The sequence below is a fragment of the Lampetra fluviatilis genome, chromosome 47 (genome assembly GCF_964198595.1).
Source record: "Lampetra fluviatilis chromosome 47, kcLamFluv1.1, whole genome shotgun sequence".
Lineage (NCBI taxonomy): Eukaryota > Metazoa > Chordata > Hyperoartia > Petromyzontiformes > Petromyzontidae > Lampetra > Lampetra fluviatilis.
Genome location: NC_136321.1, coordinates 9557047 through 9570032, shown reverse-complemented (window position 1 = coordinate 9570032; position 12986 = coordinate 9557047). Strand labels below are relative to the sequence as shown.

Below are 12986 nucleotides of genomic sequence, written 5' to 3'. Positions count from 1 at the left end.
AGAGGTCGCAAACAGGTTTTGATTCCGTACCCGTACCCGGCCGCACCAGGGTCGCAAACAGGTTTTGATTCCTTACCCGTACCCGTACCCGGCCGCACCAGGGTCGAAAACGGGTACCCGTACCCTACCCGATACCCGGCTACCCGTACCCGGCCGGGTATCGGGTAGGGTACGGGTATCGGGTACCCGATTGCGACCTCTGGGATGAAGCCAGGTTGCAGGCGCGGGTGGGTTGATTCTAGGAACTTGAATTGTGAGAAGAGACAAGACGTTGGGAAATGAGTGACAAACAGTTACTTACCAGTGACTCACGGGCCACCCGTACCCGTACCCGGCCGCACCAGGGTCGCAAATGGGTACCCGTACCCTACCCGATACCCGGCTACCCGTACCCGGCCGGGTACAAAGGCACCCCTCGCCCCCCACCCCGCGTAGTGGTTGAGTGTCGGGCCGATTTTGTTGATCCTCGGCGAGAACGCGAGAGACGAGGGGGCGGAGTCACGTGCACGGCGCGGTAACTTTAGAGGCACTTTTGTGAGTCAACTGATTGGCTCACAAGTGACTGGTTCACAAGTGACGACATCACATTCATGCCTCTATGTAAGACAAGCAGGAGGATTTATCCACGACTCTCTGGCTGTCCGCCTGGTGTGACGGTACTCGAACTGTAAACGTTGTCGTGGGTTTACTCTCCAACACACCCGGAAGCGTTCCGGTAGCTGCACTATACACTACACTATACACTACACTACACTATACACTAGTGCTGCACTAGTAACGAATTGGCCACGTGACAAACCTTACTAATTGGCTGTGTCGGGTGGTGGCGGGTTTAACGACACATTTATATTCACGGGATCTAACCCAAACACCTCTATTGTGGAGAAATCACGGGGGCGGCCGTCGGATTCGAACCGCGGACCTCTGCCGGTCTCTGTGTCTCGGCCACGCCACGCGGACGGAGCCGTGGTGTGGAGGTGGGGGGGGGGGGGGAGACCCACCGGCTCACCGGCTCCCTCATAGGCTGGCTCACCGACTTGCTCACCGGCTCACTCAGCGGCTTTCTCACACCGCCTCACTCACCGGTGGTCCTTCTCGGGCACCTCCTTGATGGCGATGCGGACCTGGTTGCTGAGGTCCCGGCCGGCGTACACCGTCCCGAACGTGCCGCGTCCCAGCACCAACTTCTCTTCGTTCTCATTGTAGTCGTAGTCCCACTAAGCCCACGCAAAACAAGCACGGACAAAGATCCCGCGTGCAGCCATCAAGGGCGAGCGCTGTTGAGCGAGTGGCGCCGAGGAAGGCCGGCACGGCGCGCACGAGGGGGCGGGGTGGCCAGCCCCACGCCCGGGCCGCCTTCCGTCTCCCCAGTGGCGGTGTTTACACACCGCGCCGGGTACTCGATTGAGGTCGAGTCGAGCCACGGAAGGACCCGGGAGCGGTCGCGGTAATCGTCGCCGGGCACTTGGGGCAGCGGCACCGCCGCGAGGGATCGTGTGGTCGCGCGCGTACCTCCAGCACGCCGCAGTCCACCTCGGCCTCCAGCTCCAAGCCGCGCTCTTCCATCACCTCCTTGGCCAGATCGTGGAACCTGACGCACCACGACACGCGGTGCGGGATAATCGTCGGCAAATGTTGGCGGTGATCGGGAATCGAACTCGTGTAGCCTGGGATTGTGGCGCGGCGCGCTAACCGGTGCTTCCTTTCGCAAACTGAGTCTCGGGACTCGTTCTCAGGAGGGTCCTGCCCAGTGTTTCCGCATTAGGGGAGGCAGGGGGGGTGCGATGTTGCTGTGTGTAATGTTGTTGCTGTTGAGCGATTCGTGGGTAATTTTGCAGCATTGCGATGTATTGACCAATACATCGCAATGCTGCTGTGGGTGCCACGGTGGCGAGATGTTAACTACCTCGCCGGTATGCAGGAGGTCGTGGGTTCGACCCTGACGCCTGTATATATGGAGTTTGCATGTCCCTCCCTCTCTCTCTCCCCGTGATCGTGTGGATTTCTCTTTGGGTCCTCCAGCTTTTCCTTCCACATTTAGAAACATGCGTTTTAGAGTATTTGGCTGCTATGAATTTTCACGTGATAAACCACTTCATTTAGGAATCATTTGTGGCCAGGTCGCTTATGATCTTGACATCGCTGGTACGAGTCATCGGTAAGTCCCACATCCTCTTGTGCCACATCACTCCATCTCTTCTCTAGCCCGTGCTGAGCACGTTCAGCCCCCTCTATCAGACCAAACAAAAGCTGTTTAGGCATGCGGTGGCTGGGCATGCGGGCTACATGACCCAGCCAACACAGCCTTGCCTGCCAGAGGAGCTCACCGATGGAACTTGTCCAGGTCTTTCAAGGATTCGTGAGCTCCTCACATAATCCAGCCTGGCTAAACCCAGGATGGATCGTAGGTAGGCCAGCCTAAATGTTTCTAACCGGCGAAGATGTTCAATTAGGGGGGTCCACGTTTCGTAAGCGTAGAGAAGGGAGGGAATGACTGTGGCCGAGAAGATCCGAAGCTTCGTGTGGAGCGACAGACCAAGCAGCTTCCACACAGCGTTACGCAGCCGATGAAAAGATAATGCTGCCTGACTGATTCGGAGTGAGACCTCTGCTGTCAAAGCGAAGCCGGTCATGAGCACACTGCTCAGGTATGGAAAATGAAAACACACAAACACACACGCGTGCACACACGGCCAACGATGAAAAATGCAAAGCACCTCTTGGCTTGCGACTCGGACGAGAAGCAAATCTGGAAGTCGTCCGAGTTGCCGGAGACGTAGAGGAAGCAGCAGCGCTCGTCGCACTTGGAGATGCTGCACGCCGCCGCCACAGGGCACAAGCCGGGCAAGCCGGCCACACAACGAGCCTCACACATTGAACTTTCTTTTTACAGACACAATCGGCCGTTTATTTTGTATTTCTTAATGAGACAATCAAAACAGGTTACAATTATGGCTCACGTCACGATTCATCTCCCTCCAGCAATTTGATAAATTGTTCGGATTCATAATTGAGGTTTGGACCAAAGGCTGAAACACCGCTTTGCACCTTTGACACTCACCTAACACCGCGGATGTCAGCGGCTTTGAAGTTCCACTCGTGAATTTTCTTCTGCAAAAGCAAAAAAATAAACATAAAAGTCCACGCGTGGAAAAACAATCCTGAACACTTGCCAGGAGCCTCCATGACAAAAAAATTAAGATTTGCGAGACTCAAGTGAAATGTTCCCGGGTAAACAAGTTAAATAAAAACAAGTTAAATAAAAATAAGTTAAATAACAATTACAGGGACACCGACTTACGGTCGGGTTCCAGAGGTCTGTTCGTAAGTCGAACTTTTACTCCTGACGATTCCAAATATGTTGTACGGCATGTACGCTAAGCACGGGGAATGGCTTTAAAAGTTGTATAATCTCCTGTAGAAGCCACTGGTTCTTCATGTGGCAGCTAGATGACATACGGACAGGTTTGTTCGTATAACTCTGAAAGTTTGCAAATCGAATGTTCGTAAGAGTCCCTGTACGATGAAGCATCACCCACAGCATCATCACACACGACATCGTCATCATCATCATCATCACCCATAGTGTCATCACACGACGTCGTCATCATCATCATCATCACCCATAGCGTCATCACACGACGTCGTCATCATCATCATCATCACCCATAGCGTCATCACACACGACGACGTCATCATCATCATCACCCACAGCGTCATCACACACGATGACGTCATCATCATCACCCACAGCGTCACCACACATGACGTCATCATCATCATCACCCACAGCGTCACCACACATGACGTCATCATCATCACCCACAGCGTCATCACACACGACGACATCATCATCATCACCCACATCGTCATCACACATGACGACGTCATCATCATCACCCACAGCGTCATCACACACGATGATGTCATCATCATCACCCACAGCGTCACCACACATGACGTCATCATCATCATCACCCACAGCGTCACCACACATGACGTCATCATCATCACCCACAGCGTCATCACACACGATGACATCATCATCATCATCCACAGCGTCACACACACGATGACGTCATCATCATCATCACCCGCAGCGTCATCACACACATGACGTCATCATCATCATCACCCACAGCGTCATCACACACGACGACATCATCATCATCACCCACAGCGTCATCACACACGATAACGTCATCATCATCACCCACAGCGTCATCACACACGATGACGTCATCATCACCCGCAGCGTCACGGGCCACAGCGAAGCCACGTGGTCACCGGCAGGGGGAAAGGGGAGACGGCCCTCACCAGGTCGCGGGGCTCAACGTGCCAGAGGGAGAAGGACTTCTCTTCCGCTTCACCGTTCACGGACACGTACGACGGCTGGTACACCTTGGAGCCCTCAAAGATCAGCACCTGTGGACACCGGGGGAGCGAGTCAGGGTGAATGTGCGTCCGCTGAACTTGTTCCGCACCGTGGGTAGTAGCCCAACCACGCTCATCGGAGGTGCGGGGGACGGACAACAAATTGAACACGAAAAGCAGTTCGGTGAAGAAGTGAGTTTTGTCAGTCTAGATGATTTAAAAGTGCACAGCTCCCAGCGGCTTCCTAATATCATAAGCAAGAGCGTTCCAGACGGCCGCAGAAGCGCATCTGAAAGCGCGCAATGCAGTGACCGTCTTTGTGTCGATCGCCAGCCAAATATGTATTGCCATGGTCAATCCACTGATGGATGAAGGCCTCCTCAAGTCACTGCCACCCCTTCACGATCTTGCGATGTAACGGCGGTGAAGCCCGCAAGCGCATTATTGTAATTATTATAATTATTGCACGGTGATTTTAAGAGCGCTGAGACGAGAATTCTAAAAAAAACACATTTCAAAAAACACGCGAGAATAAAATCGGAGCGGTCGGCAATTAACGAAACGCGTGGCCTAGAAGCCAGCGCTGTGGAGGCAGCAGCGGCAAGGGTTGGTGGACCACTGCAACGGACGGGGCGCCAATCTCCCTTCCCGCGGGCTTCGAGGAGGAGCCGTACCCTGGGCTGCACCGGTTCCGTCTGTACGGGGATCGAGTGTTTCCCCCTCGCATGCGTGGGTTTCCTCCTGCTGCTCCCGTTTGCTTCCGCGCGTATAAACACTGGTCATTAATTGGCCGAGAACACCTTCATATTTAGAGGAACGCAGAGCTTGGGCAATTGCTGGCAGCGGCTCCTCGCCACTGTGTGGCTGCTGCTGCCTCCTTCCTGCTTCCTCGTCTGCCGTTCCTCCTCCTGGTGCCTCTGAGTCGTCCTCTCTCCCTCCCTGTCGTCCTCTCTCCCTCCGAGTCGTCCTCTCTCTCAAAGTCGCCCTCTCTCTCTCCGAGTCGTCCTCTCTGAGTCATCCTCTCTCCCTCCGAGTCGTCCTCCCTCTCTCAAAGTCACCCTCTCTCTCCGAGTCGTCCTCTCTCTCTCAAAGTCACCCTCTCTCTCTCCGAGTCGCCCTCTCTCCCTCCGAGTGGACCCCCCCTCTCCCTCACTACGAGAGCGAGTGGGGGCCACTCCCCCACAAGGCGAGCCCATCTCGCCGCTCCGTCTCACCGGGAAGCGCAGGGTGCTGCTCTCGCCCAGCGACCCGGCCGTGTTCATGAACTCGATCCAGAAGTCGAGGCGGCTCTGCAGGGCCACCGCCTTGGTGCCCACGCCCCGCAGCATGTGCCGCAGGATCAGCTGCCCGTTCTGCACCACGGAGCGCACGTACCTACGCGCAAACGCAGGGGTCACCCCCCCGCCCCCCCGCACCGCCGAGCCTTCAACGCAGCGTCGAGGGCAAGCGCCGTTGAGAGGAGCGAGTGGCACCGGTGGCACGGGCCGCGTCGTCTCCCGAGTGGCGATGATGTTTGCACACAGCGCCAGGTTCTCGTTTGAGGCCGATCCCGGCGGGGGCCCAGGACCGGTGCAGATAATCGTCGCCCGGTGGCGGTGGCCGTGAGCGGGAATCGAACTCGGGTCGCCGGGTTCGTAGCGCGGCGCGCCCTACGGCTACGCTACCGCTCCCCGCATAACCACGCGTGCACACGTCACGCGTTTACACACGTGCGTACGTAGATACATATAGATATACCATAACAGCCTTTAGCAACAGGCTGTTGAGGGCAAGTGCTGTTAGTTGTGAGTGGCTGCGTCTATGGAGGCCGGCACTGTGGCACACACAGAGGGGGTGGGTGGGTGGATGGGCAGCACCACGCCCGTCCCCCTAGCAGTGGTGTGTTTGTCTGTTTATTTTGGCTACAGGTAAACAGACAATGGGCAGTTAATACAAATCTTCGACGTGGATCTGGTTGCACAATAGAAACCTGGTTACAGCAAAATAATAACGAGAATAATAACGACACAAATGTACGTGGTCAAGTTACGCATGGCCAGGGCGTTCATCGACATGACGCCAATCGGCATAAAATAGACGAGGCTTGTAGGACGCTTCGTATACACAAAGACACAGGTACACACACACAAACACACGCGTATACACATACACACATACGTACACAAAACAAAGACCACCATACAGCCTTAACAGACTGTTTGGGGCAAGTGCTGTTAGCGAGCACACACACACACGTATACACATGCACACACACACACGGTCGGTGTCAAACAGCACTGAGGCCGGTACGATTGCCAACAAAGACCACAAAACCACTTCACCGTAAACCCAAAGTCGGCCAAGCAGAGCGACCAACTGCCCGCGCACGCGGGAGGAGACGCGCAGTCCACGAGTGAGCAGCTCGCGGGGATAGCGGTGGCGGCGTCGGGGAGGGGTGGGGGGCAGGCGGGGGGGGGCGGGGGGGGGGCACTCACCAGGGCGGGGGGTGCAGGCGGTAGAGCTTGTCGGCGGCCTGCGTGGCCTTGGCGTGGTCTCCGGCCAGGAGGCTCACGGCCATGAAGAGGCCCACGTCCCAGTAGCTGGACAGCTTCTCCAGGCTGCCCTTGCGGCCCAGCAGCGAGTTCAGCTTCATGCCTGCGCGAGCGGCCAACGAGCCGCGGGGCGAGAGTGGGGTCATCATCATCTCCTCCTCCTCGTCGTCCCACTCCTTACTGCTGCCTTCTCCTCGCTGGCTCGTGCGGCCAGCGCCAGCGCGCCCGAGCTGCGTGGCGGGTGGCGGCCCGTGCGCGCGTGGCCTGTGATCTGGCAGCGCTGTGGAGGCAGTGGCGGCGCAGGCGCTGGTGCCCTCGAATAAACGTGCCAAGGGGTGCGCGAGCAAACATCCAAGGGAGATGTCAGATGCCCACAAGGACCTTCGCTGCGACGCAGAGAGACTCCCCGAGCGAAAGGCCAACTCCGCGGAGGGCGAGGCGACGGCGGCGGTCGAGCGGCGCCCCGCCAGGCGGAGAACGAAAAATCGCGGCTCGACGGTAAATCCTTCGATGCGGCACACGATGATGGACTTCACTTGCTATTCGCTCTCGACGTGCGTCCGTGTCGCGATACGCGTGTCCGGCACGGGCGGTGGCGGTAGCGGTGGCGGCTACGCTGCTGCTGCTGCACGTGACTGCTGCCCGTAACCCGGCGGCGGCGGGGGTTGGTGGATCACCGCACAGATGCTGGCGAAACTGCCCGGTAGGCGTGGGCGTCGAGGAGGAGACGTGCCCTGGGGATTCGGAGCCCTCTCGGTGCAAGGAGGACCCCCCTTGTCTGCTACGCCGCGCGACGCCGCTGCACTTCCATTTAACAGCCCGTTCCTCCGCACGGATCGCTTTGACGTTGTTGTTGTTGTTGCATCACAGATCTCCTTGCAAAGCTAGCTGGGTAGCTGGCTAAACGGGACATTCCGTGTGACATATAAACATCGCTTGATTGAGTGGGCGTGTGGTGAGTCAGTGTGTAAGCAAGTGATTGAATGAGAGGGCGAGTGGGTTGGCAAGTCAGTGAACAATTGTGCCTGGGTTAGCGATCGAGCGAGTGAGGCAGTGTGTGATTGATGTATTGAGCGAGTGAATAAATACAGGCACCTATCTTGCGTAGCTCCGGGGAGCCCTCAAAGTCTTGTCCAGAAGCGATGAGCAGAGAAGCCAAATGAATCCCGGAGTAGAGGCTCGGCTCCACGTCAAACGCCTTCCGATACCTGAACACACGCACCAAGACAAAGATCCCCCCCCCCACGTGTCGCCTTAACAGACTGTTGGGGCGAGCGCTGTTAGCGAGCGGCACCGATGAAGGCCGGCACGGCACACGAGGGGGTGGGTGGGGACAGCACCACGCCAGGCCGCCTTTGTCTCCCCAGTGGCGATCTTTACACATCGCCACAGGTACTCATTTGAGGCCGAGTCGACCTTGGGGAAGCCTGGGACCGGTTCAGATAATCGTCGGCGGTGTTGGCCGTGAGCGGGAATTGAAGCTGGGTCGCCGGGTTTATAGCGCAGCGCGCTAACCGCTACACTAACGCTCCTCACTTATATATACACACACACACATTGATCCAGACAAGTCTACAACACAACAGATGCCCAAGATCATTTCAGATGTCATACTCGCCCCGGACAACTATAAACTGAACGCGTTCGTCAATAACCCTGCGAGGCCTTGAAAGGAAACATTACGGGAAATGACCCAACTTCCCCGTACATCATGCACAGAGAGGCCAGACAGGCAGAGTGAGATGAGTTGGAGGGCCACATTTGATTACTCCACGGGGCCCCGAAGAGAATTACAATCGGGGGAGGAAAAAAAACCCAACGCTTTCGCCATTGACGTCAGCCGTGGCCGGGAATGGAACTCGTGTTCGTAGAGGCTCGTGGCGCTCGACTGCCGTGCCCCGCGGGACCCCGGGAGGTTCCGCTGCCCCCCCCTCTCCCCTCTCACCACTCGAGGGCGCTGTCGCGGCTCTCCGTGTCGCTGCAGCCCGAGTCCATGAACTTGTCCTTGTAGATGCGACCGCAGAGGCACAGCATGTCGGAGGGGGGCTGCTCGCAGCCCTCCACCACCTGACGCATCACCGACAGCGCCTTCTCGCGGTCGCCCGCGCTCCCGCGTCTGGACACGAGCGCGGCGGCGGTGGCGGCGGGCGGGGGGGGGGGGGGGACGGGGGGGGGGGACGGGGGGGGGCGGGGGGGGGGGCACACGGAGTCATCGACACGCAACGGCCGGTCATTTCTCTTTGGTCACGGCCGACGCGATTTTCTGCCCCAAACGGATCTCAATCGGGGAATCTTTCAAGCATTCATCCTGGAGGAGGAATCTGATGAGCCATGAAGCTCTTTTTCACGGATGTCCCCGTCGGGGGGCACACGGAGGTCAGCGCGATACATCAACAAACAACGCGCAAGGCGATACACGTGTGCAGGAGAGAGGTAAGCACGTCGCTGGACATGAACAAGTAAACACACAAAGAGGATACGAATATGGATTGCGCAGGTACATGAAGACCTGCCAATTTGGCGAACACCAAATGCAAGCTTGGGGCAAGGCAGCAAAACAACAACAGCAGCAAGAAGAGTCCCAGCCCACACCAAGACAACACCGCACAGTCCCCTCAAAGGAATTGCACTTGAACACTCAACTATCGATACGGCCACAGAGGTCAGACGTGGACGTTCCAACCGCAATGCGGTGCCACCGACGCTCGCTCACGACGAGGGGAGAGAACGAGGACGACTCGGAGGACGACTCAGAGCGAGGGGACGACGACTCAGAGGGGACGACTCAGAGGGGACGACTCAGGGGTGCCAGGAGGAGGAGGAACCACGGACGAGGAGCGGGAAGGCAGCAGGGGCGACAGCACCAGCAGCCACGCGGTGAACCAGCAACAATTGGCCAAGCTCTGCGGTCCTCTACATATTAAGGTGTTTGAGAGTATTTGGTGACTGCTATAGGTTTCCACGTGACAAGCCACTTCGCTGTGCTGTCATTTGTGCTTCCCAGGTCGTTTCTGAAAAAGAGCTACGTAGCTCAGTGGGGGCCTTACACCTGCTAAAATAAAAACTATTTTTAGTTTGGTTGTCGGCCAATTAATGAGCGTCTATACAGGTGAGAGGAAACCGAGAGCACTGGGAGAAACACAACACACGTGCGATGGGGAAACACGCTATCCCGCACAGAAGGAGCAGGAGGAGTGACGACAGTGGTGGTAATCATCATCATGATCGTCATCGTCGTTCATTATCGTCGTTATCGTCCTCATTGCCTTCATCGTCGTGGTCTTCATCATCGTCGTCATTGTCGTCGTCGTCATCATTATTGTCGTCTTCATCATCGTCACTATCGTCGTCATCATCATCATCGTCATCGCCACCTCCTCCTCCGTGGCCCATGCCCGCCGGTGCGGCCGCACGCACCTGTTGAGGGCGAACGCGTAGTGGAACTTGATGTTGTTCTGGTTGGCCAGGTCGCAGGTGGGCAGAGCGTCCAGGGTCTCCACCAGCTTCACCATCGAGTCGTAGTCCTGTGGGCCGCACGGCCAGCAAAGCCCAGCCAGTCAGCGTCTCTCGGTCACACTGCGAGGCGACGACCTCCCCACCCGCAGTGCCACCGCTGACCAGGCTATTCCCGTGGCCTGCTGCGGTTCGCGAGCAGCACTTGTGACAGGCCGGCACGGCACACGAGAGGGAGGGCGGCTAGCGCCACGCCCGGCCGCCTTTGTCTCCCGAGCGAGAATGTTAATGACGCACCGCACCAGGCGCTACTCATTTGAGGCCGAGTCGCCATAGGGGGAGGTCCGGGATCGGTTCGGATAATCGTCACCGGCGTTGGTGGCCGTGAGCGGGAATCGAAGGTCGCCGTGTCTGCTGCGCCAACGCTCCCCACACGCAATGCAGGACGACACTCCGATGAACGCTGGCACGGCACACGAGGGGGGGTGGGGTGGCCAGCGCCGTAAGTCCGTGCCGACTTCACCGCGCCAGTGAGCACGAGACCACGGCGCAAGTGAAATTCGTCCACCGCACTCATCGCCGACTGTTGGTCAACCCACGCTTGCCGAGAGAGACTCCGGGTTGCGAACTCGCCGGCTCCAAGAGGCGTGCCACACAAGAAGGGAGGTGTGGGCGGGCGGGGGGCGGGCGCGAGGAACGGAGTGTCGCGAGGAGTCCGCCGTCTCGGATCGTGGACTCGCAGGAACGCGCGGGGAGACGCGAGGACAACAAAGCCGTCACGCACACGGCAGGCGGGGAGAGGGGCGGCTGGGGGCTGGCTCACGCGGGCGGCCAGACGCACGCACGCAGGCCGCACAAAGGACGAGGAATCCCGTGTTTACCCAACAGAGCGTCGTCGTGGCGAGCGCGGGGGCCGGTGGCGAGAAGCCATCATGGGCCGCACGAAGCGATCGCGCACCAGACGCGGACACGCAGACGCGGACACGCAGACACGCACGCAGACACGCACGCAGACACGCACGCAGACACGCACGCAGAGATGCACGCAGACACGCACGCAGAGACGCACGCAGACACGCACGCAGAGACGCACGCAGACACGCACGCAGAGACGCACGCAGACACGCACGCAGACACGCGAGACGCTCACGCCCATTCACAGACGCACGCAAAAAAAAGACATTTAGGCAAGTGCTGTTAGCGAGCACCTATAAAGGCCGGCACAACACACGAGGGGTGGGTGGCCAACACCATGCCCGGCCACCTTTGTTTCCCCAGTGGTGATGTTTACACATCAAACCAGGTACTCATTTGAGGCCGAGTCGACCTAGGTGAGGCCCAGAATCGGTTCAGACAATCGTCTCCCCCAGCAGCGATGTGTTAAACACCGCACCAGGTGCTCGCATGACTGCGGCAGCGCGGGTCTCCCGCCGTGCCGGGCTAGGTGCACCTGCAGGTCGCGGTAGGAGAGCAGCAGGTTGATGACGATGTCGGGGCTCAGCAGCTCGGTGGTGTCGAGGCGCGAGCGGATGCGCGCCAGCTCCCGCGCCAGCTCCTCCCCCTGGTATTTGCCGCGGGCCCGGCGGATGTCACCGAGGATCGCGTCCTTGCAGAGGACGCTGCGCGGGGCGACACGAGAACCGCAGACTCACCACACAGACTCACCACACAGAGACTCATCACACAGAGACCCATAGACTCACCACACAGACTCACCACACAGATTCATCACACAGACTCACCACACACTCACCACGCAGACTCACCACGCAGACTCACCACGCAGAGACCCACAGACTCACCACACAGAGACCCACAGACTCACCACACAGAGACCCATGGACTCGTCACACAGAGACCCACAGACTCACCACACAGAGACCCACAGACTCACCACACAGAGACCCACAGACTCGTCACACGATGAACCACAGACTCATCACACAGAAACTCATAGACTCACCACACAGAGACCCACAGACTCACTACACAGACTCACCACACAGAGACCCATGGACTCGTCAACAGAGACCCACAGACTCACCACACAGACTCACCACACAGAGACCCACAGACTCACCACACAGAGACCCACAGACTGATCACACACAGAGACCCACAGACTCACCACACAGAGACCCACAGACTGGTCACACACAGAGACCCACATACTCACCACACAGAGACTCACAGAATCACCACACAGAGACCCACAGACTCGTCACACGATGACCCACAGACTCATCACACAGAAACTCATAGACTCACCACACAGAGACCCACAGACTCACCACACAAGAGTCCCACAAACTCACCACACAGAGACCCACAGACTCGCCGCCCACTCACCTGCTGGTGACCTGCACGTCCTGCAGGATCTGCTGGAGGCGGTCTGCGAGCGGCACGCACAGCGCCCCGAGGCCTGGGTCCCAGTTGAGGTGGTGCAGGGCGAGCGAGGCGCGACGCAGGGCGCCCCCCTCCTGGTCGCCCAGCACCGGCGTCACCGCCACGCCGTGCGCCGTCGCCGCCGAGTACGGCACGAACGTGCAGCTCCCGCACGACGCCTGCAAAGGGCCAAGGCCACCGGATTAGCCTCCGACCTTTGCCCTCCATCGGTGCATCCGCCGC

The 12986-nt window shown here is 58.3% G+C and overlaps 1 protein-coding gene across 1 annotated transcript in view; it reads right to left on the bottom strand.

Moving 5' to 3' along the window:
- Positions 1-12986, bottom strand: part of LOC144947944 (mitogen-activated protein kinase kinase kinase 15-like) — a 41132-nt gene that overhangs the window by 14691 nt on the left and 13455 nt on the right. The window contains exons 3-14 of the mRNA XM_078877369.1: positions 12708-12922; positions 11809-11977; positions 10323-10429; positions 8851-9021; positions 8001-8113; positions 6849-7008; positions 5589-5748; positions 4318-4425; positions 3062-3111; positions 2718-2813; positions 1513-1591; positions 1084-1217 (exon numbers count right to left, since the gene is read on the bottom strand). Of these exons, the coding sequence (XP_078733495.1) occupies positions 1084-1217; positions 1513-1591; positions 2718-2813; positions 3062-3111; positions 4318-4425; positions 5589-5748; positions 6849-7008; positions 8001-8113; positions 8851-9021; positions 10323-10429; positions 11809-11977; positions 12708-12922 (1562 nt within the window). The remainder of the gene's footprint in view (positions 1-1083; positions 1218-1512; positions 1592-2717; positions 2814-3061; positions 3112-4317; positions 4426-5588; positions 5749-6848; positions 7009-8000; positions 8114-8850; positions 9022-10322; positions 10430-11808; positions 11978-12707; positions 12923-12986) is intronic.